This window comes from Rissa tridactyla, chromosome 5, assembly GCF_028500815.1.
Source record: "Rissa tridactyla isolate bRisTri1 chromosome 5, bRisTri1.patW.cur.20221130, whole genome shotgun sequence".
Taxonomy (NCBI): Eukaryota; Metazoa; Chordata; class Aves; order Charadriiformes; family Laridae; genus Rissa; species Rissa tridactyla.
This window is the reverse complement of record NC_071470.1, coordinates 32,204,119-32,231,916: the sequence shown is the minus strand read 5'-3', so window position 1 is coordinate 32,231,916 and position 27,798 is coordinate 32,204,119. Positions and strand designations below refer to the sequence as shown.

The 27,798-nt window shown below is 36.7% G+C and overlaps 1 protein-coding gene across 1 annotated transcript in view; it reads right to left on the bottom strand.

Moving 5' to 3' along the window:
- Window positions 1-27,798, bottom strand: part of POLN (DNA polymerase nu) — a 110,139-nt gene that overhangs the window by 3,297 nt on the left and 79,044 nt on the right. Inside the window, exons 21-23 of the mRNA XM_054203011.1 lie at window positions 25,026-25,136; window positions 22,242-22,320; window positions 10,902-10,969 (exon numbers count right to left, since the gene is read on the bottom strand). Of these exons, the coding sequence (XP_054058986.1) occupies window positions 10,902-10,969; window positions 22,242-22,320; window positions 25,026-25,136 (258 nt within the window). The remainder of the gene's footprint in view (window positions 1-10,901; window positions 10,970-22,241; window positions 22,321-25,025; window positions 25,137-27,798) is intronic.

Sequence of the window (27,798 nt, the reverse complement as noted above, 5' to 3'; positions counted from 1 at the left end):
AAATACAGAATTACAGCACTAATATATTTTACATAGAGGTACAGCATGTCTGAGTGCTGTATTTCTCAGCTTTCAAGTTCAGTACTCTTAACTCTGGTGACATTTTATATATTTTAATTTTCTCATGCAGCTGTAAAACTCAATCTAAAAAAAAAAAGCTAGAAAAAAAAATACTAGATGTCTGAACTGTCTAAAATATCTTATTCTTCAAAGTAAAAACATCAGGGCCAAATTTAAAAAAAAACCTTCCCTGTGGGATAGTGGAGCTATCAAGAATCTAAACAATTAAACTTCAGTACGATTTATGTAACTTAACAACTCATCATGTCGTAACACTATGCTCAGTATTACTGTGAAAATGCATCTATAATTATTCCAAATCAATCATTTGGGACCAGATTTGTCATCCTTGGTCGTGCCAATTAGTGCTTTGCTTGACAAAGATTGCTGCTGCAACACAATATGGTTCTAATAAAAATCAGAGACATTCCATGGATAAATTTTGGCTAGTGAAAGTGAAATAGGAATACCAGGCAGCCCCAGAACAAAAGTTCTTGAGCAACCTCCATTGCTCGTACAGGATGGCTAACTAAATAACGTGTCTTGTCATGTGCCTTACAGAACTGAGAAATATCAAGGTATGCAATACATGGTGCTAACTGCTAGACCAAAACCCATATGATTACTTAGAAGCTTTCTTTGAAGTTATCCCTTGATGCACATCACGGTTCTTTTGCAGTTGAGGTTAGACGCAAAGGAACGACAAGAACTCTAAGAAGCTGTGTATGGTTGCTACTCTGGTTGCTGCTGAAACCTTTTCTAATGATGCCAACAGTGAAGAATGGTATGTAATGTTTTGTGTCACATCGGTGACACTGAGGCTGGCTTGAAAATAATGATGAGGATAACTAGTTTCTGCCTAAACAGAAGTGGAGTGCTCAGACTCTGCTGGCTCACTCAGACTTACGTGCTAATGAGCTGTCATAAGATTTTCCATGAAGTCCGAATTATGCAGTAACTCAAAAGATCAGCAGCTGAAGTGCCAAGGCTGAGGAAGCTGAGACATTTGTTGACACATCTATGTACAGCTACACCTATATATTTGCTTCTTCTTACCTCATTTGAGGTAGCTTATGGTCCATTGTAGGACATAGCACTGTTTTTGGAGAGCAGAAACAAATATTGCAACCACAGATTGTGAAAGGGGAAGTGCTGGCCTAAATAATTATCCATTTAAAATCCAATCCAAGTCAACATGGCTATGAATAGAGGAGTGTTGGACTGCCTCCGTCTTGAGAAGCCCACTCTAAATTTAAACAAGCTGCCAGCTCCAGGACTCAGCAATACAGCAGACGTCGGGGCGCTCCAACCAGGTGGCATGCTGTCAGAAGGCTAAGAGCATTGCCAGTCAGTCCCTGGGTAAACATTTTTTCCATCGGTAAGCTCCCTACCAGGCTACAACTGCACAAAGCTTTTGTGAAAGCATAACAACTGGATTCTGCACTTCTCATGCAGAATCACTCAGCTCTGTATGTTCCACCAAGCACTTATGAAGGGCACTTAACATTTTTTGAGCTGTTAGACAAATAAACAGCAATAGAGCATCAGGGCAATGGGAGGAATAGGCCTTTTTGACAAATAGAGCTCCAATGGACAACAAAAGATGGAGCACAAGTAAGTGGCACCAATTCATGGGTTGAAAGATGTGAGCAGTATGATAAAGGGTGCTGTCTGCATATGCACTGAGTTGGACTAGTTTTCCCCTAGTTCTCTAGACCTCTGAATTTGTCTAGTTCTCTCCCATATAACTGTTATCCCCAAAAGGGGATTCATGACGGCAGCGATGATTGCAACACCTTTCCCTGTTGGTTCACACAGTTTTCGCTTTAAGGCATCTGACACGATCAGAATTCTGCTGCGTTCTTAACTGCTCTTTAATTTTAAAAAGTACAGATTAAAGTGGCCACATCAGTGAACAAACCTAATGGTTCCTCGTTCACTTTGACAACCCATTAAAAACCTCTCCATGGTTTGCTCCATTTTCTTCATTATTTTTTTCCATGTCAGTTTGGCACTCTGTTCTCTTTCTCATGTCACATTGACTTCTTCATCTCTTCCCAGAGTTTAGTGGGTGGCATAGTAAAACCATTCATTTCAAGCAATCTGAAGTTGTTTTGCCTGCATTTCAGCTTTTTGAAATCATACCTTTGCAAGCATCCAAAAGATTTGCCTACATCTACTTTACAACAGATTTTGAATGAAATAATAAATATATAATGACAACAGAAATATCAAAAAAAAAAAAGCATCTGGATTACCATTCCTGTTCAGTAGTCCGGTAAGACAGTAAAGAAGGAAGAATTTAAACAAAATGACAGTCTGCACAAAAATAAATAGGTAAACTGGCTGAATACATTTAGGCTGGAAATTTAAAGTTCTAGATTTTGGAGAGATGAAATTCTGGAACAGTCTCCCAGTGGGAGTAATTTTTCATATGGAGATGATAATTTATAAAAGAGACCATATGGCATGGTGGTATGTAATCACAGGAGAGGTCCCCTTTAGTCCTATGTATATAATATCTGATTCTCCCCCTACTCTCTCAAATCTTGAAAACTCTCCTTTTTCTCAAGGCTCAAAACAAGCAATCCAGACATACACAACTGTCTCTTCTTTATCTCATAGACATTATAAGAGTGTTATCACTCACAAAAGTGACCATAATGTTTAAATAGATCTGTCTCTACCACTCCTTATTTTGTTTCTTTTTACAGATTTAGATTGGAGGCTTTGGGGATAATGATTATTTCTGTTCAGTCAAGAATCTAGTATATCTAGGGCACATAAATTATTAATTCTAAAATGTTCTTTTGCAGCCAGCCATATACTGCAATAGCATCTGTAAAATGCTGTTCTCCCAACCTTTGCAACTTTTCTCTCAAAACCCACAGTCAGCAATTACGAGATTTGTTGATTATACTCATCCTGGAATGCTTTGTAAGTGCTAAATATGTAATGTTAAAATATTATGTATAAAAAAAATTGGTGACAGTAAAGTGAAGAGATCATAGATGAACCAAAATATTAACAGATGTTTTAACATATTTTAGATTTTCTTGATACTGACCAGAATAAATATGCTTATTGAAAGTGTTGTGAATAGGAGCAAAGAAAAGACACGCATGCCTGCTGTGGAACAAAAGCTTATTTGTCCCTATTGAACTGAAGACATTTTTCAAGCTCACTCACCTATGAAATTATGAGTCCAGAAAGATGTCAAAGCTGGCCAGGCATATGATCTATGGAATAGGGATTTTTGCAAACTGAAAGCTATCTGGAGGCATCTTTAGTTTATGCACTAGTGTTTTTCAAGTTAGAAAAAGGCAGCTCAGAGAACAGAAAATGTCAATAACTTGTGATGACCAGTTCATTCTTTTGTTTTTCTGTTACTTGAGTCCCTTTTTGAACATGTCCACTTTTTTATGCAGCTGCCTCAGTACCCATTAAGTGCAGAATAAAATGAAATTTCATGGAATTTGCACACAAGCCAAAAATTTGTATTGGCAGATTTTAAAAAAATCTGAGCTACTGTTCTTTAGGTAGCAATAATCTTAATTTATCTTAATATCAAAATAAATACGCTTAGTTTATTCTGATTTTTTTTTCTTAGACTGGTCCTTTCAGTGTTCTTATGCTTAAAGTAATCATTTCAGCTGAAATATTTTATACCTGGTAAAAAAATCAGAAAAATTGTCTAGAACTGTATGTTTTATATGTACCGAAAATAAGAACCGATGCAGAAATTAACTTCTTTAATTCTATCAATAATGTATGATTACAAATGAGTTCTAAAAAAACCTACCTTTAAAAATTGCCCTAATGCACTGTGATATTCAACGCAAAGTAATGGAATACACATATTTCTACAAAAATACGTTATTTCAAGTACCAAGTGTCTTTCATTTAATTATTCTTCTCACTAATGGATGCAATTAAGCAAGCATAGTGACAAGGAACAATCCATAGTAATCACCGCTGGCAAAGTTCACCTTTCAAATCCACCAGGTATATATGGAATACACATCAAAACCCAGATCTTACAGTTGTAACTACAAGTATATCTGTAGTGTAAAAAAAAAAAAATTATTCTGCATTTCTTCACCCCCTTTTAGCAGTAATATATTCACTATAATCCAAGGGCAAAGAGGCATTTCAAACAGAGCGTGGAGAGGTAGTCTCAGAAATAGTCTCCACAAAATGAAAAATGGGGTTCTGCAATTCCTGAATACTCTTCCAGAGCCCCTAGACAGACTCACAGTTTGATGTGGGAACAGTCTGTGTACTTGATTACACAGACTTCAGAACTCAGAGATGCTGAGCTCTCTCAGAGACCAGTATTTGGCATTCCCAAAATATCATCTGCCTTTCTGCTTCCTGGGCTGCTGGAGAGCTCAGGATGTGAGGAAGCCAGACAGGCAAGCTGGCTAGAAACTAGGCAGATTATTGATGGTAAAGCTGACAGTCTTCTGCCAAAAGCAAACCTATTTCTGACAAATGTTTTTATTTTATATTTCCAGGCACCCTCTAATAGAAAATGAGGAGTTTTAAAAAGCTCTTTTGCTGTCTTGTTCTTGCCCTAAACAGAGAATTGAGGCAAATTATATGCCATATCTTTGTTGAAAATTACACTGTTCAGAGTAGTATGTGCTTCATTGTATTTCAAAGTATGTCAAAGCTTGGACACTCAAAGCCTTGTTATAAATAAATGATGTTTTGCCTTGTCCATTCAGAGTGAACCGTATGCACATTATAAAACCGGGTGATGGATTATGTTTGAAGAACGTATTCTGCCGACATACAGACAACATCTAACTTAAGTTACTTGCAGTATTTTGTGCAAAAGTAGATATTAGGAAAAAAGAACACCATATAGCTTGCCCCTTGTTTATCAAATTCAAAAGATTCAAAATAATCTGTTGGGCATAGACTATTAGGTGCATTATAAATTGGATTTCTGTATACTGAAAAAGTACTGAAAATTCTTATTGTGGCCTGTGAAGTCCTAAGCAGGAATAGAGAAAGTACCAGCACTATGACTGCCTTGTGGCATTTCTCAGCCTACACTCAGAAGAGTCTTAGAAGCAAATAGACATTTTAATGTTATAGAATCATAGAATCAGTTAGGTTGGAAAAGACCCTTGGGATCATCAAGTCCAACCATCGACTCCACTCTACAAAGTTCTCCCCTACACCATATCCCCTAACGCCACATCTAAACGACTCTTAAACACATTAAGGGACGGTGGCTCCACCACCTCCCTGGGCAGCCTATTCCAGTGTCTAACCACTCTTTCTGTGAAGAATTTTTTCCTAATGTCCAGCCTAAACCTACCCTGCTGCAGCTTGAACCCATTCCCTCTTGTTCTATCGCTAATTACCTGTGAGAAGAGACCAGCACCAACCTCTCTACAGTGTCCTTTCAAGTAGTTGTAGAGAGTGATGCGGTCTCCCCTCAGCCTCCTCTTCCTCAAACTAAACAGTCCCAGCTCCTTCAATCGCTCCTCATAAGATTTATTCTCCAGGCCCTTCACCAGCTTCATTGCCCTCCTCTGCACTCGCTCCAGCACCTCGATATCTCTCTTGTATTGAGGTGCCCAGAACTGGACACAATACTCAAGGTGTGGCCTCACCAGTGCTGAGTACAGGGGGACAATCACCTCCCTCCTTCTGCTGGTCACACTATTTCTAATACAAGCCAGGATGCCATTGGCCCTCTTGGCCACCTGGGCACACTGCTGGCTCATGTTCAGCCGCTCGTCAATTAGAACCCCCAGGTCCTTTTCTGCCAGGCAGCTCACCAGCCACACTTCCCCAAGCCTGTAGCGATGCATGGGGCTGTTGTGGCCCAAGTGCAGGACCTGGCACTTGGCCTTGTTGAAGCTCATTCCATCAGCATTGGCCCATCAATCCAATCTATCCAAGTCTCTCTGCAGAGCCTCCCTATCCTCATGTAGATCAACACTCCCGCTTAACTTGGTGTCATCTGCAAACTTACTGATGATACACTCTATATACTTATCAAGATCATCAATAAAGACATTAAACAGAAATGGTCCCAACACTGAGCCCTGAGGAACACCACTGGTGGCCAGTCACTGTCCATCCAGCCAGTGCTTGATCCAGCAGACTGCATGCTCATCCGGGCCTTGATCAGCCAGTTTTTCCATGAGAATTCTATGGGGAACAGTGTCAAATGCTTTTCAAAAGTCTAGGTAGACAACGTCCACAGCCTTTCCCTTATCCAATAATCTGGTCATCTTGTCATAGAAGGAGATCAGGTTCATCAGGCAGGACCTGTCTTTCATAAACCCATGCTGACTAGGCCTGATCCCCTGATTGTCCATTATATGACTTGTAATGGCACTCAAGATGATCTGCTCCATGACCTTCCCTGGCACCGAGGTCAGACTGACAGGTCTATAGTTTCCTGGATCCTCCTTTCTGCCTTTCTTGTAGATGGGTGCTACATTTGCTACCCTCCAGTCCATTGGGACCTCCCCGGTTAGCCATGACTTCAGGTAAATAATGGAAAGTGGCTTGGCGAGCATGTCTGCCAACTCTTTCAGCACTCTTGGATATAACCCATCCGGTCCCTCTATGGGGGGGTGCACTTGTGTACATCCAAACAGTGTAGCAGGTCACCGATCATTTCCTCTTTAACTGTGATGACCTTGTTCGGCTTCCCCTCCCTGTCTCCTAGCTCACAAGGCTGGGTGCCCAGGGAACAGCTAGTTCCACTGCTAAAGACCGAGGCAAAGTAGATGTTGAGTACCTCAGCCTTTTCCTCAGCCTTTGTGACTATGTTTCCCTCTGCATCCAATAAGGGAGGGAGATTTTCCCTAATCCTCCTTTTGTTGTTAATGAATTTATAGAAACATTTTTTGTTATCCTTAACGGCTGTAGCTAGATTGAGCTCGAACTGCACTTTGGCTCTCCTAATTTTCTCCCTGCATGGCTTCACTACATCTTTATATAGTCTTCATGAGAGACCTGCCCCCTCTTCCAAAGGTCATAGACTGTCCTTTTGTTCTTGAGGTCCAGCCAAATGTCCCTATTTAGCCAGGCCGGTCTCCTTCCCCACCTACTTGTTTTTCGACACACGGGGACAGCCTCCTCCTGTGCCTTTAAGACTTCTCTCTTGAAGTATGTCCAGCCTTCCTGGGCTCCTATATCCTTCAGGGCAGCCTCCCAAGGGGTTTTGTCAAGCAGTCTTCTGAACAGGTCAAAGTTTGCCCTCCAGAAGTCTAAGGTGCCGGTTTTACTAACGCCTCTCCTTGTTTCTCCAAGAATCAAAAACTCAATCATCTCATGATCACTGTGCCCTAGACGGCCACCAACCTTTACTTCCCCCATTATAAAACAATGCAAGAGATACTTCCATATGGGAAATATTGGTGAGAAGGCTTATGTTCTGTGCTACGATCTAATTGAAATAATACTATTTACCTTTATGTTCTTAATTTATAAATCTTAAAGTACTTTAAGATTTCATATCTATTTTGCAAATAAGAAAACTGAGACACATATTTGTTGTTGCTTTTCTGAAAAAGTAGATTGGAAGCATGACTGGAATCAGAATGCAAGCATGCTGAATAGTAGACCAGTGCTTCTTGGATCACACTAAATGCAGGAGACTAACATAGCACTGAACTGCAGTCCTTTAAAGACATCAAACACTACTCTTTAGCTTTAAGTCCGCGTCTTTCCCTTTTCCAAGCATTGTGACTGTACAACTGAGATTTCTCTCTGGATCATTAAGCTGCAGACTGGAAACTGCAAGTCAGCAGATTCTGTAATTTAAAGTTTCTGAATGGACAAAAGCTCATTAGATATGTAAAGACAAAGCTGACAGCTAAAGAATATCAGCAAATAAAAGTAAGAAGAGTAAGAACTTAAAAAAAAAAGGGAGAAAGAACTTTGGGTAAAGGAATGAAAACCAATTTGGACTTTCAAAGCATTAAAGTGAACTAGGAGCACACATCCTACTGACACTCCTTTGGTTTAAAACTCACATACCTAATTTGCTACCTCAGTTAGCAGCTCCTGAAATAATTGGAAAAGATTAGGAGAGAAGAGTCATCCTATTTAGTTTCATCCGAAAGGAATCTAGGTCAACTGCTCTTAGACTGCTCTGTGATGTGAACCAAAACTGTTCACACCATGGACTGGGGACAATGGAGAGATCTGTTTCATCATACTTCTGACTGGAAGTTACATCCCAGTGCAGATGCACCCTTTCTCTGCGTATTCAGGTCAAGCAAAATCCTCGTTAATGACACTGAAGGAAGAGCCAGCTTCCGTCACTTTTAAGACAACTTGGATTAGTTCTTTTACCAGTAGCAGAACTATTTGCAAAATACAGAATCACAGAATGGTTGAGGTTGGAAGGGATCTCTGGAGGTGATCTCATCCAACCTCCCCTGCTCAACAGGGCCATCTAGAACCAGTTGCCCAGGACAGTGTCCAGATGGCTTTTGAATATCTCCAAGGACGGAGACTCCACAACCTTTCTGGGCAACCTGTGCCAGTGCTCGATCACGCTCACATTAAAAATGTTCCTGATGTTCAGAGAGAACCTCCTGCATTTCAGTTTGTGCCCATTGCCTGACTTCCTGTCACTGGGCACCACTGGAAAGATCCTGACTCTGTCCTCTATGCCCCCTCCCTTTAGGTATGTACATGCATTAATAAGATCCCCCCTGAGCCTTCTCTTCTCCAGGCTGAACAGTCCCAGGTCTCTCAGCCTTCCTTCATAGAAGAAATGTTCCTGTCCCTTCATCATCTTTGTGGTCCTTGTTGGATTTTCTCCAGTCTGTCCATGCCTCTCTTGTACTGGGGAGCCCAGAACTGTATGCAGTACTCCAGGTGTGGCCTCACCAGTGATGAATAAAGGGGAAGAAAATGAATGAATGAAGAAATTAAGAAGGAAATTAATGTCTTAGGTTGGTCTTTAGTGTTAAGGAAAAGACATTTTACCACTCGTCTGTTCTGAGGTGAGCATATCTGAAAGTTACTGTAATGTAGAATTTTCTTTTTTTCTTTGCCTCTTAGGGCAAAGTAGAGACAAACATAGAAAACAATCTTAAATCAGCAGAATGAAACAAACTTCGATCTTGAATAGTCAAGCTTGGCAGCCTATGTTAAGTGCAATGACAATTTCCAAGGTATCTCACACCTCTAGACCGCCCAGGTCCGTTTCCTAAAGGCCATCTTAGCATCTTCAACTACATGCTGATAGCTCTGAGGCAGAACAAGGAATTTACAGGCATGTTTGTTCTGCGCACTGCAGCTAGACATGGAGATATGCGAACTAGTTACACTGTGGTATGTAGAGCAGACACATCTTGAGTATTTCAACTGGACTCTTCTTCTGTTTTCAGAAAAAAAGCCGCTAGTCACCATGTTTCTATAGTGGGATGATTTATTACTATTATTCATCGATGGCTAGAGGTTTTTTCCATTATACTTGAAAAGTATTGATTTTGCTGAATTTACTACAAATTCACACTAGTAAAGGAGGTCAGAATTTCACCTGATGAGGGCAGAATCTGTGATATTCTATATGTATAAGCAACCATGAATAATTTTTATCTTTTGGATATAATATTGAGCTCTATACTTAATGTAAATTGATGTAAAACAAGGCAATAAAAACCCTTCTATTGTCTTACAGATCTCATTCGATATACTACACTTTCTAACTCTGAAACTATGGCACTTTTAGACATTGTCCTTTTCTGAGTCGATACTGCGATCTCTGATACATTGTATGGTGTTTTTCTAATTTAAACCAGATTTGAACTCCTGTATTTAGAGATCAAATGTTAATATGTTAACCTAATTCATTACAATGCCCCCAATATATTGAATTTAAATATTTCCTAGGTTCTTTGTTTTTATTAGATGGAGGTTTAATGTTCTCATTATGATCTAATACTCACAAGAGGGATCAGTGATGAAATGAGACTAATAAGGCAAATTGTACTCTTTAAATGAACACAACACAGGAAGGTGAAATTAATTTTTTCTTAGATGTTTAGGTTATAATGGAAGATATTTCTTGTATTGGTACATTTAAAATATTTGTCACGTTATGCTAATTGTTTTAGCCAAAGGTATTTTTGAGCTTCAAACTAGACCAAAGTTTGTGAATAACCAGCTGGTGCCTAAAGGAATAAATCCACTACTTTCTGGAGAAGAGACCCAATAGCCTCCTATGTGCCCTTGTTTGCTAGCTAAATTTGTACCAGATGCTGAGACAAACTCTGGCTTAGGAAATAATGCCTGGAAGTAAGCCAGATGAGAGGATAAAAATGTAGGCAGGAACTTTTACTAACCCTTTACCTTGAAAGTTCCACCATAAAGTTCTCTTAATATAAAAAAGCAGTAAACTAACTTAGAAATTACAGTAAATTATATTCTTACATTAATAATTTCATAATTCTTTATGTAATAGGCCATAATCATAAGTATTTAGGAAGTTACTTTCCAATCCATTCTTTTTAAGCTGGTTTATTTCCTTCTAAAACCCCATGAAAACTTGGAGAAAGTATAATTATTTAGCTTTACAGGATTCACACACTGGATGAGGGAATCTTGATAAGAAAACTAAATACAAATAAGCACGTTGATGAACTCCAGATGAGGAGCATATCATGTTTTATCTACATAAGAGCCAGTGGTGGAAAACATTCAGAAAAATCTGCTTAGTATACATTTCCTTAATCAAGAGAATCAATGTGCTGCGTCTTGTTACATTAATTCTTTACCCTCTAAGAAATCACGGGTTATAGGGAGAAAAAAGGGAGTGGGGGAGAAAGAGCAAGAGAGATTGTATTTACCTGAAAATTCCTGGATTTGAGAATCTTCTACTTCAAACAACAACTCATCATGAATCTGGGCAATTAACCTGAAAAATTTCAGAGACTTTAACATATGCAAGAAATTTCTGACAGTGCTTTCCATTCTTATCATCCATTAATTCTCACTTGCACAATGGATATGTTAAAGTGAAAATAAACATCCTAAGAAAATGAGAAAATCATTAATGGAGTTAAAAGGATTGGCACCCCACTTACTCTGAAAACATAAAGGCCATGGTCGTAAATTCAAACTGTGCTTACTAGCTTATAAATGTCATTCAGGGATTTGATGATGTGACAAGGTATTACTTAAAACCAATGTAATTTGCAGAAAATTGCAAGAAATTACAGAGACAGGCTATGTTTTGTTAATATAGCTTGTTTTTTTCAAGTTGAGCTGGAATAAATGTCGTTGCAAATGGGTGGTTTTACTAATGCAAATTAGGTCAATAGTAAGAGTATTTGGCTCACTGGTATACCAATATTAACTCCTAGTTGGCTTGAGTGACTTGAGTCCTTTCCAGGATATAATCTTTTCACTTAAGTGTAAAGTAGGTGTCCTCATGCGGTCAAACAAGTGGGCTGAGGAATGAAAATGTAGGCATACATACACAACCTGATCTGTTGCCTCTGGATGGTTGCCTTCCTAAGGACAGAGCGTACAGCTGAAAGCAGTAAGATCTTGAAAGCCACGCACCTACACATACCTGAGCTCTTCAGTTAGAGCTGTTTTGTAATGAATTTATACTGCTGCTTTGTTTTCCTTTGTCTGTATTAGTTCTAAATCAATAGGTCTCTTGCATATGGACTGTGACTTGATTGTTCGGTGCTTACAGGAATAGCAGCCTAAATTGTTGGTTTGGGTGTAAAAGTACTTTCACAACGGAAATAAATGTATTCGATTGAATCAAGTCCACGGCAGAATAGATACAATTTAACACATAGAATCCCTGCGCGTAGTTCTCACTCAGGAAGCAAAAATACTGCATATCTGATTAGACTGTATTCCCACTAGGTTTATTTTTTACTTCTTTAAATATTGTAGCTGGGAGTCTTAAGTCATGAAACTGTACCACCTATTTCCAAATTGCTTTGCAATTTTTATATAACATTTAAATTAAATGGCCATTGTACGCTTTTCTTAACACCTAGTATTTATTCAAGTAAATAATTCTTTACAAATGGCTGAAACGTCAATATGGTTACTACTTATAACTTTTCACAGCTTTCAGGAAAATATCCTAAGATAGTTTCACACTGCCTTAAATTACAATGTGACATTGACTAACAGTGTGGTGAGCTCTAATAATAGATCTTAAATTATTAGTCACTTACAACACAGTCAGAAGCAGAGTGAAACAGATTAACATATTTCTAATAGGAAATTGGGACACGGGATACAAAAAGAAATAGATGAAAAGACCAGGATCATCTGTAGCAAGAGAATACAGTTACATGAAAAGTTATAATTTCTAATGCAAGTAAATTAATTAAAGCAAGAGATTCCTCATAATCATTGAAATGACTTGTAAAAAGATATAAAACAGAAAGAACTATGAAAATTAAATAGGAATATACTGTGAATCAATGGAATAAGTGAAAATAATTGCATTGATTAAACCAGTGCAATAAAAATGTGATAGACTGGTTATTATTTGTACCAGAGCAGTGTCTCATGCCTTCAGTGAGGATTAGAGTGCCATATATTGTGAATATTTGGTAAGGAAAAATCCTTTCTTAAAAAAACTCACAATGTACATTAAAAATTTTATCATAAATTTATCAGGATTTAGGAATGGAGAAAAAAGAATTGGATTTTCAAAACCATTCAGCATTGGATCAACTGATCACCTCATCTCCACACTAAAAGTAACACCATGTTCAGGAGGAGCAGGGTTGGACCACAGATCAGTGCTACCTTACATGAGCCAGAAAACCAGTGGAAGCAATGTGAACTGAACTAAAAATTTCTGGCTGGACACCGCAATAGACTTGACACAACTCTACGTGCTCCAGTTCATCTACCAAAAGCAGCACAGCTATTTTAGCTTGGTTCTCCATCTGGGCTAAAGGACCCTGTTTCTCAAAGCTTATCATCCTGAACAGCACATCCTATCAGCTCGGTTATATTGCCAGTTAACTGAGGCACTGCACAGTTGCAGAATTACATCTACCCCATCTTAAACATCTAGTGACTAATTTGAATTTCAGGACAATATTCTGTCTGCTAAAATACAGAACCAGAAGTTAGCATTGCTGGTTCTCTGTCTAGCTCTGTTACTTTCCTGCTAAGCAGTGCACATTCAATTACAAAATGGGGATAATATTTATCTCAGATATGTGAGATCTAAGAAATAAGTACTTCTAATACACTTCTATTCTGAAGGAAGGACAAGTTTTAGTTAACATTAAACATGATTTCCTAGCTTGATGCTGAGAAGTGGTATAATATACGCTGCTTCCTCCTTAATGTTCATCAAACAAGTTAGATTTTTTCTTTATGATCTCTTATCTCTTCTTCTTATCCATCTCACATCAACTTCATGGGTTCTGCTCTCACAGGTTTACAGTATGAGGCCACCTGCATTTTTTTCAGGGTTGTTAAATTAATAATACTTGCATGCAATATACTGTTCCACAGAAGGAAGCCTTCAATTTGACATCAATACAGATGAAAGAAAAAATCAAAGCAATTTATACATTCAAAACTCATAGCTTTCACCATTCCAGTGCATGCACCCACCCACCCATTGCACACCTTGAGTAAAAGAAGTTTGAAAATACCCTACACTTCTGCTTAATAGCTGAATTGAATCATCTTCACTTTGATGGAATAGTGAAATAGCAAGCTCCTCTCATTATCTCTTGCTAAAAGGTATGGTAAACTAGAGTAGAAACTGCAAACCAGGCAGAGACTAGTATTTTTCTTGTTCTACGGATGAAAAGAATACATTTGATTTACAAGCTAATATTTTATTAACTATTTTCTTGATTGCCTGCAGATTAGGCATAGTTTTTGATGAGTACACACATGATTTCTTTTACTGAGAAACGTGACCTAGACCCAAGTATGACTGTGGCGTGGCATGGAGATACTGCTACAACCTGCACCTTCAAATGCAGAAGTATTTCTGTGATTGCCAGTCCGAACTTGGCTTTTGACATCAGTTTAGCGTGCTCAGCACACAACATCTTTCTTAAACTATTATGCTGCACTATACAATTTTAAAAAGAAAATCTTTTTCATTCTCTTCAACACTAGAGTCATCATTCTTCCAGTTTCCTATGAAACAACACAGAGACTAAACTCCTCAGGCCTTCAATAGATCCACCCAGTTATCATTACTATATCATAATGACATCATTGACTTATATGTGCCAAAACAATTTAAACTGCCATCAAGAGATTCTTTTTCATAGTATTCTATTTATGAAGTCATATTGCCTCCTTAGAGTATATTTTTTCCTAGTATCAGGCCAGTTTGTCTAATATAAGAACAAATGAGATTTTGTTTGTTAACTGTAAAACAATATATTCCAGATCTGGACCTCTCTCTTCTAAAGTATAGAATTGCACCTTTTTCCATGACTACTTCAAATGCGTTGCCCAGAAATAAGTACACTATTGAACTGACTTCAACAAAACAGCTATTACCTTATTGGTGAGCAACTGTATTTCTTTACCATTAAAGGAAACAACATTTTGTCTAAACTGCAAACAAGAGCGCTGTTGTATGACATGCTGCAGACTCGATTGTAGGAATATCCCATAGAAGAGGCCAGTGTAGGGTAGGGGAAAAAAAGACAAGATCATCATAAGTCTTTCTCAGAAGCTGTTTTTTAACAGCCATTTGCAGTGTTTCAGGCCATTACAATGTGCCAAGAGATACTGAAACTAATTAAATTCTTGCTCCTCCTGTTGTCAAAGGACTAAGGTAGGGTCTGACTTAGATATTCTGAATGGACATCTGGAAAACCCCAACTCTATGCATTAATTTTGCAGGGGTGCCACCTCCTGAAAAAGCTACCTGCATTGGATACCTGAAGTTAGACATAGAATAGCCCTCTTCACATTTTTGTGATACATTTTTCTACCACCAGGGAAATTTTTACTGCTGTTAACAACACTTCAAAGGCATAACATTGTCTAGTTTTCCAGACTTGTCTGCACAAAGATAATATGAAATATAAACCATCAATGAATTCCTACAGACTAACTGTCAATTAATTTACTCCATTGTTTGGTAGCAGGCAATTTGGACCCACCACATGCCCCTTCCAGATCTCTCAAAACTCACCTTAATCTCAATTACTGTCTCTATTCACTTCCTCACCACAGCCCCTGACACTCCCATGGGAGATCTAACTAAGCACAAGCAGCACGAAGAAAGGGAATGAGACAGGGTAAGCCACACGTGTAAGGTGCTAAATATATTGCTTAAAGAATATCTGAGAGGAGCTCACATATTACATTGAGTTGGCTGATTTAAGAGTTTGAACAGAAAATAAATAAAAATAAGGTTTAAAATTGGGTAACTGTGAAGCTTTAAATAAGAGGGTCCGAGTGTTATGCATAATACAGCTGGACTCAATGATCTTAAGGGTCTTTTCCAACCTAATCGATTCTATGATTCTATATGGAATTAGAGGCATCTTATTCTGACTAAGAACCAGGCTGTCAGCCTGGTTCTAAAATAGTTTTAAGATGCTTCCTGTTGGTTAGCTCTACATCTTCAGAAAAAAAAACGCTGTGGCACCATCAGGTTGTCTGAACTAGAGTACTCAAGTGTAAAATTTCCATGAAAAATTACACTTTTTATTTCTAATTCGAAGACATGCTGAGAATTAAATCATAACTGAACAAGAGATTTCCTAAGCTAAAGGATTCTCTTTGGAGAAGGAGCAAAAATATGACTTATTTGAAATCCACCATTGCTTATTTGTTTGAGTAAAAATTCTAGTTAAACTTCAAAAAAATCCTATATTACATTACTTAAGAGCATAAGACAATGTTAAGTTTTTACATAGGTACAATAAAAATGTATAAACATAAGAAAAGTTACTAAAAGCATGCCACTTTAAAAAGGGTATTAATGATTACTTGATATCACAATAAACATTTAGAAATACTTTAAAAAACCAGGTCATTTTCTATTCACACTTCATTTTCTTCTTATTTAAAAAAGCACTATGTCCTTGATCATTGAAATTAATACCATTTTTGGATACAACGGTATCAGATTTTAAATCCCAAATATTAATATCCTCATCTGTCATCCTATGTCATCCCCTTTTTTGATGACTAAAATAATCATCCAACTAGTAACATTACATTTTTTCATTTTGAATTTGAAACCTGTAAAAGCATAGCGTGAGACTTCAAAACTGCAGATAGGAGACTACATGGTTAAGAGCTTTGTACATTATGTTAAGCTTAAAAAAATTCCCAAAAGAGCATAAAACCTGTTAAGTGGTTAGGAAAAAATGATAAAAAGAATAAGACATTTTGAAATTAGATAAATGAGCTAATATGAAAAAAATAACAAATGGAAAGATGTTTTACGTTCTGTAGCTGAAAAACAATAACTTAATGACTCGAAATTTTGAGAAATTCACACTTAATAAATTTGTATTTAATAAAACAAAATATTGGTTTAAAAGGTGTGTAATGAAACACATTGCCAGAAAAAGCCAGAATGGTTGCTCATGTAACAAACTCTTGTATGGATTTCAAGAACAGTTAGAAATGATGACATACAATGATTTTGGGGGGAGACTTTTAAATGTTCTGTTTCAGAACTTAGACTTGTTCCCACAATCAGTGCAAGATGAAAATCTGCAGACAGACAGGCTATCCTACTACAAATCTTACACCTTCCTTCTGAAGCATCTGCTGCTGGCCACACTCAGCAGTAAAGGACCAGATGGATGCTGGATCCGATTCTTCTTAGAAATCTCTATGTTCCCTACACTGAAACTGTATTAATTTTTTTTCTGATATGACTAATACTACCTATTATTTAATTGTCTCACGGTTTCCCCCAGAACCACAGAGATTCCAGTGGAAAGAAGGCCTACTAAGTTGTCACATAACTAAGGAACAAGGTTATGATAATTTTGTAACATTTTGTAGATTTTTCAAGTTTCTTTTGAAGCTGCATCTATAAGTATTTCTAATGAGGTAGTATAAAAGCTATAATTTAAGATATATCATGCCTGAAGAGATGTTACCTGCATTAACTTTAATCTATCTCTTTCAGTGTTTCCATAATAAAGACCAAGATATTTTAACATTTTAACCATAAAAATTCATCTAACTTGCAAAATTTGCTTTCTCAGCAGCTACATCATGAAGAGCAGGAAGTTGAACAGATGGTTAATTAAAGAGAATAGAACTTTCGCGTGTACCCAAAGTGTTTTAAAACATACCAATGTAAAAGGTGACCTACAAAACGTTTTTATAAATGAAAACTATTTATTTGTGTTGAACGATCCACATAAAGAACACTGAAAAACCTGCTACATCATGAATGTCCTTTTTGGCTGTGATATTTAAGCATATTAAATATATTTAGCTTTTCCTATAAAGAATAAATCATTCTGATTTGTTCTGGCTCACTATGCATGAAGTGTTCAGGTAACAGTTCACCATCTTGTGCATACATGCAAAATACTGCTTTGAATGTTTGAGGAAATTAATAATTTTGCTAAGTCACAGCATGCCTAGAAACACAATGTTATTTCGTCACTTTGGGAAGCAAAGAGCTACATACTGCACTGGGACAGCAGCTATGGAGAGCTCAGTCATTTCTGACATAGCATATGATCTAGGATGTTTCGTTCTGCTACTGAAACAAGAGCATATGTCTGTGAAACAAAAATCTTTTTATCCTGGATAACTGCTACAGAAAAAAACAGGATTAAAAACAATTATTTAATTCCTGAAGAAACAGATAAAGGGACATAAGATTTATGCCCAGAATTAAAGAAAATCCTTACATACAGCAGCAGCATTAAGCAGTTCACTGGATGTATTTGGTTGAAGCTATAATGTAATCAAGAAGTTGGTTTTATTAGTATATCCTTTTGTATGAATCTGAGAAATGATAAGCGATCAGTAAAGTACTAATGCTTGAATCCCTACACACCTTACAAAAATGCCTCTAGATTCTTGTGTCTACCTAAAACTGAAGCCACTTCCAACAAATGAATCATTTGTGATTTACCACATAATTTGTATCTGAAAAAAATCCAGGTCACATAACACAATGATTGTTCCTGGGACGATTAGGGCTGTTTCTAACTAATTTAGCTATCTGTGAAGAAGCAAGCTGCATTTACAGTTCACCAACTCAGAAAATCATTAGGTTGACTGAAGTGTTTGTTCCTTGAGGAAGACATACAAAACCTCCAATATCCATTGCTGCTGAAAAGCAGCTGAGACCAAGCAAATAAGATCATGGCTTTTCCTTTCATTTGCTTGTGGTTACTCCTTTTCGGACCATTCATTTATATCTGCCCTGTTGCTGAACCTGTGTCTTTAACTAGGCTCCGGACATGCTGAGAACTAAAGCTGTGTGTTTGTGGCACAGGTCCAGCGCTGAAGGAACAATAAATTGGTGAGAAAGCAGAACTGCTGGATTCACACCAAATTACTCAGTAGTTCCGTAGACTTGTTAAATTTAATTTGCATGTTGTTGGGATATTATCATCTTTAATGACTTTCTGAGAAGTCCATGTAGCACCAGGTAGACTTTGGGTAACATCAGTGCATCTTCAGCTTACGAAGTGATGTATAGGCAGCAATTCTTCCACAATTTGCCAGCATCCTCCTTTCTCACCAAGTTTCCACGTGTCTGCCACTGCAATGACGTTTTAAACACTGAAAAGAACTACCACTGTCCATCTGAGTTCACCAAATACCTTTCCACTCTCATCAACTCAATAAATCTTTCAGCTGCTACTAAATGCCTCGATCTCACTTCAGAAGTTTCTTTGCTATCAACTGCCTGCAGGAAACATTGTGTGGAAGTTCTGTGAATTGTATCAGACAGGTAAAAGCTGGCACTTGAATAATTTATGTCAGCAGCACATTTTCAGTAAGTAACATGGCCATCAGCAGCAGAACAGCATCTTAACAGAGATCTAGGTAAATATGGAGGAATTCTGAAGAAATAATTTTGATTACTCATCAGTGCCACACAAAATGCAGAGATATTAACACTGACGCCAGTAGCTAACCCATACTAGTATCAGTTCTTTATCACATGCTACTGTGTCCCATTTTGGTAAAATTCTTTCCAAGTAATGAATTGACTTTTTATTGTCAACAGCACAAAAGTTGCTAGGCTAGCATTTGAATTAAAAGATGAAGAAATACAAAAAGAAAAATGAGACTGCTAGTTGACAGAACAGCCATTGATCAGTCACAGTGAGAATATATTGTTTCATCAAGAGGGCCTCTCTGATGAAGCACCATGAAAAGGTAGCTTGATTACCTTTCCCCAACTTCCATATACAATATCACGTATGCAAACAATAGCTGAAAATCGACTGACTACTAGTCCTACAAAAATGAAGTTTCATACCGTTGGGTGAGAGCTTGCTAACAGCTGAACAGCTTACAGTGTATGAAAAATGAATGCAGTAGTGTCACTGGAGATGGCTGCAAACACACCTGCAAATTAACACTAAAAACTGTAAGACCTTATCTAGATTTTACTTTTTCTATTTCCAAGGTAAGGAAGACAAAATGCTGAGAGTTAGCCACTACTTGCCTATGCCTTATAGGAGATACTGTCTCCCAGTGTAAACCTGGGGTTCATAATCACTTCTAAAGCATATATAAAAAATATTTCTCTTTGATATGGTGTTCAAAGTGAAAACCCTGTTTCCAAAATTAAAAGTTCTAATAGGAAAAAAAACAGAACCTCACATGGAGGTGAAGATCGAATAAAAGATAGTAGTGTGCTATCTATGGAATGAATATGATCTGATGTGATGATAATAGGAGACTGATTATATTTTTCATTTTGGAAGAGCTACTGTGCATTCCTACTGCTACAACAACAGCACCAATTATGTATACACTTCCTTTTAACAATATTTTTCAAAGTGCTTTACAAAGGATGTTAGGATCATTATCCTGTCTTGACTGATAAGAAAATCAAGAAACAGACCACTGAAAAAATAACTAACTGAATGTCACCTGGTAGACAAGTGGAAACACAAATTTTCAAGTTTCAGTCCTGTATGCTTTTGGCAAGGCCACAATGATGCTTTCAAATGTCACCGCCTGACCAGGTGAGTGTTCACAGGATTTATAAAGGCATTGATTGTACTTTCCTGACAAGCCTGGCTTGTAAGCACCTACTGAATATTACAGCAAGGAGCCATTAGTGACTATTAAAAGATTCTCCTTTAGCAAAGCCATCCAATTGTTAATGGTTGGCCAGAGTTCAAAATTACAGTTTGAAACAGTCTGTCTCTTTTAGGTGCCCTTGCAGTCTTGGTCTTTGCCAGCTGTGACATTTGTGATAGGAATAAGAAGGATAGGCCCTGATGCTTTTCTGATGTCTGGTGTAGCCATTCCCCTATGCTTTCACAACACAACAAAATTCAAGGTGTAAATCTTCAATACTTCCTCATGTCTATGACCTTCTTAGCCATTTGGTGACACTACTTCTTTAAAAGAAATAGTTTTGAGAAAGGACAACCCCAGTAAAATTTTCTGTTGAGAGAAGAAAACATTCACGAGCTTTATCAGACACAGCATTAGTTGCAAAAAATGTTGGCATTTCTCAGAATTAAAACAAACAGCTAGTTATTGAACCTAAAGATCAGTGTGCTAGGTAGGAACTGCAGAACGGAGTACGTTCTTTGCCCTCTCACCACCTCCGCTTTTTCCTCCATTAAAGACTGTTGGTTGCTTGTCCCGGAAGGCAGCTGTTTTATTGCTAATCTAACTGCAAGCTACACCTGCTACAGAAATTTTCAACCAGGCCACAGCTGACAGAATTTGGTCTCTTCGTACAACTCAGGCAGCAGCAAGAACTATAATCAGTGCAGAGAATCTGCCCCAAAATGTACAATATGCTACAGTACATCATCCAACATTTAATACATAAATGCATGCCGTATCTCCACCTAAGAACCACTTCTCATTTCAGATTCGTACTAGTGGGCCACATATTTCCTTTTTTTTTGGTAATAATTCAACAGTATTTTGCTCAAAAAGTTGCAAGAACACTTAAGAGTGTTACTCAGAACAAGTTTTATTTTTGGCATAGGAGTGACTCTACCCTTGAATTCAACACATGGAATTTATATTTGTAATTAGAAATTACATTTTGAAACATTGATCAAGTAAGGCAACATTGCTGTGTGTAAATGACACACACATACACAGGGTATTTATAGGATTAGATATTACACATAATTGTAAGGTATGTTTGGAAGGCCAAACCCTGTTACTTTGTGGTGACCTAAACTCCCACGGAAGTCCTTAATACATGATTGCTACAGCTAAGTTTTTATGATTTCCCCTTCTGGATGTCAACAGCAACACTGATGTTCTGCACTACCTGCTATCTCTGCTTTTATCAAAAGCAAAAATTCATGTTCTAATGGATTGTTTACTACAGCATTACAAAATATGAGAACATTTGTTTGGGTCTTTTCCTGCAAGTTTGCCTTCAAAGTATCTTTCTACTGCAGCAAATAAAAATGCTCACTAACTCCCTGCACCATCCCCCTCCATCCTTTATGACAGCAAAAGTAGACTTCGTTATTTCTGCTTGTGGCGTAAAAATCTTTAGGACATTCTGTGATCTCCCACCCAACTATGAACAGTCACAACAGAAGAGAAGCATGATGATCTAGCTTTTCTTTAGCAAGGGAAAGCCATCTATACAGAAAATAAAAAATGTTCATTTATTTTGTTTGAGCACTAGTTTCCTGATTCCTGTTTTTTTCCCAGACCATTGAATGTTCAATTCCCATTGTACAATAGACTCAAAATACAGGAAGGATATGATCAGTGGGCTTGATTTCAAAGATGTGGAACTACCACTGAACTAGATCTGACTGAGTTTAAATGGCCCCAGGGCACTTCATCGCCTTGGGGTGGATTTACAGATTCAAACATTTAAGCAAAAAGATATAACTTTGAATGTATAAAACCATCCCACAAGTCCTCACTTGTTAAAAGATTCAGAGGCATACATGATATTTCTACAGCTGTCTAAAATGCCACAAACGCATTAATTTCAACTAATTTTGTTTTTAAATCAAACAGTTTTGCAGTTACTCACTACTAACCTGGCTGTTAAAGTTGGAGAAATGACAACAGAGGTGAAAATCTCCACCATAGCCATTTTACAAAGATCAGCTGCAGATCCTATGAAAGAACGTGATATGTTTTTAATTTAAAGCATGCAGAAGGAAAATGTTCTTCTTGGAACTATGGCATAGGAATGAAAAACATCTGAAGATTCTGAATTATGAGAATTTGCAAAACTAGCAGATTCAATTCATGTAATACATGAAACAGATTATAAGATTAATAAATAAAACACTAAATGACTAAAGAATGATTAAAATATTTTTTCTAAGATATGATGTTTAGATATATTTTAATAAATATTTTATATAAATAGTTTAAGAGAAAATAATTATATCCTTCTGGTTGATTTTATCACAATTATAAATAAGAAATAAAAGAAAATAAATAAATAAATAAAGTAAATGGTTTACTCCATGCAATTCAGTAGAGCTGAATGATAACTGAAGAATATTAAGCTGTACATCGGTAAAGACTATTGAACTGGGAAATATTCAAAAACAGAATAAGCACCATGAAAGAACTGTGGAAAATCCAGTTGTAGAAAGTTAAAGCTGGAACTCTACGTTCCTCTCAATATTGTCATGCATCAGAAGTCTTCTGCTATCAGTTGCTGCCGCCATAACCAAAACACAAACTGCTTAAATTAATTAGACTATTAGATATAATTATAAAACACACACATACATATTATATATAAATATATATTAAATAGATATAAAACATATATTAAATGCAGTTAGTACACTGTGATAAAATGTTTTAGAATAATTTAGAAAGTTTTTACAGTCTTAAAATATTATCTAATAGCTGAAATCCCACAATTAAAAATATCTTTGTAGTCTAGAATGAATGTTTTATAAAATTTGGGAATACTGAATATTTTAGGTTTTAATCCTTGCTTCATTACACCTTCTAATATTACATATTTTGAATAACAGTTACATTACAGAGACGGACTCTTTATGAGGGAGTGTAGGGATAGGACGAGGGGTAACGGTTTTAAACTGAAAGAGGGGAGATTTAGATTAGATATCAGGAAGAAATTCTTTATTGCAAGGGTGGTAAGACACTGGCACAGGTTGCCCAGAGAAGCTGTGGATGCCCCATCCCTGGAAGTGTTCAAGACCAGGCTGGATGGGGCTTTGAGTAATCTGGTCTAGTGGAAGGTGTCCCTGCCCAGGTCAGGGGGGTTGGAACTACATGATCTTTAGGGTTCCTTCCAACTCTAACCATTCTATGATTCTATGATTCTACTTTTCATCAGATTTGTCCTCCATGATTATTTGAACTGACAATGAAATATGACAATCTTATTATTGCAGCTACATATAGGTGAGCGTTTCGTAGACAGTCCTGTGATAGCTCTGCCTCAGCTCCAAGCTCTTTGGACAGATGGACATAAGCAAGTGCTGCTCAGAAGGCCATGTATCTTTATTAATGCTACACTGTACACTCAGCAGGACTCGCTGTATTAGCTCAATATGTATGTGCCTTCAACTGGAGAGGGCTGCTGGCCAGCTGGATGGAAACCCAGGTAAACTGCACACAAGTCTCTGGAGAAGCTTGTACAGGCATGCCCAGTGTTACAAATGTGCCAGCTTTGCTGCAGATTTTATAAGGATACTTCTAAAATTCTACATTTGGGAGCTTAATAGTGCAAGGCAGACACCACTTGAGCACAACTAGTATTCAAGCAAGAGTATATATCAGAATTCTAGATCTGTATATATACTTGCAGAGCCAGTACTTAAATTCAGTTACTAATTATAAGAATTGTCAAACATGACGCAAATACTCAAGTCATTTTTAAAATGAAACCTTAAAATGAATAATATTTGGAGAGAAAAAAAAAAGAAACAAACGATCCTTTCAAAAGGAAAATTCAAGTCACTTTATAAAAAGCACGCCATTACCATATCTGGAAAGCACTTTTTACTTGCCTGTAAATTGTACACTTCCAATATAACTTAATGAAAAACCTGTCAGCATCATCCAATTAAAAAAATAATTCTTCCAAAGGATAACTTGGTAAAGGGATCTCAGTCTTGGACTGCTAGCTCAAGGATTTTTTTTTTTTCTTTAGGTGGCTAAATTCTGTACAAGACTGAGCCCCAGGCTATTTAAATAGAGTATGTTAATGCATCACAATAACTAATAATTGAGCACTTTATGCCGATTTTTACATTTCTAACCTATATGGCAAATTTGCAATGTTTTTCTCTGAAAAAACAGGGTTTTTCTTACTCTCCACAGAATTAAGTTTGGACATTCCTTACAAAGAATGAGTTGGGTTTCAAAACAAATAACAACAATGCACAATTCTTGTAATATCGTATATTTTTTGAACTAAAGCTATCTCGTAAAATAAAAGCTGGAATATGTAAGCAGCATAATCACAGAAACCCTTTTGGAGTAACAAACTATCAAAACTAGAAATGAAAATGTTTTAACACAACAATACATCACTGAAGCACTGAATTCTAGATATTATATATACCACTATAGTGTATTAGAACATTGCGTTTTCTAATACTGGCAATTTTCAAGATAGATAGAACATATAATTTAAACTTCTCTTTTATAGTAAAACTCATGCCTCAGTAGTCTACTCTAGTAGACTCTACTAGACTCTCTAGTCTACTCTAGTAGACTACTAGAATATTCATTCTTTTGAGATTATCAGAGTCGTTGTCCACTAAAGCCAAGCACAGATAAAGAGATAGGGAGGCAGGTGGGAAGGTAGGCAGGCAGTCTTTTACCTTGAACAACAAAATTGACAGCCTGCCTCTCTGCTTGAGTGCGTAGTTTGTAATCCTGTGCGTTGATATTAGCCAGTGGTCTTTTACGTCCCATTATGGAAACCACATAACCTTGTAGGATTTAAATAGAGATTAGTATTCTTGGTGATTAAAATTAAATTTCAAAAATTCTTTTTGAATATAGATTTTTGTAACTGTGTGCTGCCTGAGTCAATTTAATATTTTGCCCTCTGCATATACTCAGAGCTCCTCTTATTTAAACCTTAGACGCTTATTGTATTTTTGGTCTAATTATTTCATTCAGAGAATTGGTACATGTTATACAAGGAAAACTTCTGTTCATTAAAGCTATTTTTCATTAGGAATGCCTACTGATATACCAGCAAACTCTCTCTGTGGGAGATGAAACTATAAATACCTAGCAGAATTAGCTATCTATTAGCAGCCATAATTAGAGCTTTCCATGCAATGAATAGTTTACTTGGGAATAGCAAAGAAAAATCAATTTGTGGAGCAATTAAATCATTAATGAGTATTTCCCAAAATTATCAAATAGTTTTTGGGGAAAAAAACCCACAAAAAGTTATAACTTTTTTTCCCTTTTCTTTATGTGATATTTTCATGTCCCTTTCACAGCCAAGCTTTCTTACATTTATTGTGGTGGGTTTTCTTAGTTTAAAAGAAACACATGAAAACACAGTAAAAGCTTCACATTAGGTCTAATGATGTATTTTGCCAAAATAACTATTTTGAGAGGAGTTGAGATAGGAAAAGAAATGTGAGGGTCCTCTTGTCAAAATAACACACAAAAAACGTTAACTCAGCTTGTATTCAAAACTAAACTTCTTTTCTTATTTTAAGGAAAATGAAAAATCATCCATGTTAGAAATAGATCTTATTAAAATCTTTTTATATACTTCTGATCACTTTGACTATCCATGAGTTGCTATTAGATACCATGGAAGTTCAGACTGCCACAGACTTTCATCTCCTCTTCGGCAATCAAGATAGGCAAGCACATGTGGTAAGGAGGCCTCTCCAAGCACGAAGTTATGACCTTGCTATGGACAACACGTACCCAGACTTATGTACAGGATGAATTAATACAGCTTTCTGCAAATTATTATATTTCCAGAAGCCCTAATACCAAAAGACCCAGTTTTGGAAGAAGGAGCTGAATTATCTGGAAGTTAGGATATTCTTTGGCAAATCACTCTTCATAATTTAACTAAGATTTTCTAAGAACAGTATCTAAAGATGGAATTCTTGAAACATTGGATTCTTAGGGAAAAATAGATATATTGTAATATCCTTATACCTGTGTGGTATGTTTCCACAACAGAATCACCCTTGCAATACCCATAGCTAATTAGCACCCCCAAACAAATACCATCTTTCATATAACAGTGGCAGAGTATGCTTTTGTGGTCAAAGATTAATCTGCAAATACATACTTGAATGAGGTCTTAAAGTACTCTTTTTTATATGTTGATCACTTAATCAAATAATAACAAGATCATAACATATATACTAATAAATATATTTTCATCACAAATTAATATTTTTTCTGTTTATCATGTCTACATGGAGTATCGGGCATTAGTAACACCTAAATAATACTAGTCAGGTGGATGCTGTTCACCTTTGAACTGCAGATAAGCAAAAAGAAGTTACTGTATAATGAACTCACTAGGTTGTAATGGTTTTGTTGGAAAGATGGAATCTGAGGCAATGGTTGATAGATGGGATAGAAGGAGTCAGTACTAATTAGACAAGCATGTTTTGATGACAATCAATGACATTAGTTATGACACTTTTGTGTCATAAACCCATAAACCCAATTCTTTATCACAGAGGTTTGGGTATTGAAATTGATTCACCTTCAAGAAAGGAATGCTACATTATTTTAAATAGATCAAAGAAATAAATAGTAAATGCGTCACATTTTGCTAGATGTGTGATATTGGGCTTAATTATAACTAAAAATGGATTTTCAGTAACTTCACTTTTGTTTAGTAATATTAGTGAATGAAGGAATGCAACTGTGTGACACAATGACAGTTCATGCTTCCAGTACATTTTTAAGCTCTACAAAGAAGGAGTACTATTAATTTTCATGACTAGAAATCAGTTACATGTTTTTATCATGACACTCACCCATACAATGATGGGTAATATTACATTGCAAATTTACTATTTATTTCTGCAAAATGTCTTAGTACTTTATACCATACTAAGAAACAAATCAATTTTGACAGTTCTGCTAATAAGCTTTTAAAAGAAAATATTTCAAGCAGCTATATTTCTCTCCTCAAATTACTGCACTCCTAGGATTCACTAAATATAAATGAGTATGCAGACTAACAACAAATTTGACGCAAGAAGTGTTTGCAGCTGCTGGCTCCAAGAAGCACTTTGCACACATCTGTCATCACAGATACCACCTGAATTACAAGAACATAAATTCTGACTGATGCAAAGAAAAAATACATTAAAAAAATTGGCTCTGTAAATTGACTCTTTGACTAAATGACTGAACTTCCACGGTCCACCAGCCACGTAGCATATTTATTAAGTAAAAGATTCCCTGGGTTTTTTTTTTATGTTGGAGTACATTATATGTCAAAATGATGCGGTGTAACTTGACATTAAGTAGGGTTCACTCTGAGAACAGACGTCTTATTTTGTTAGCATCTTTCTGAGAAAAGGCAGATAACCAGCTCCTCTCAGAGTTGAAAGAGAAAAAAACCTGATTCACCAAGAAATTATATTC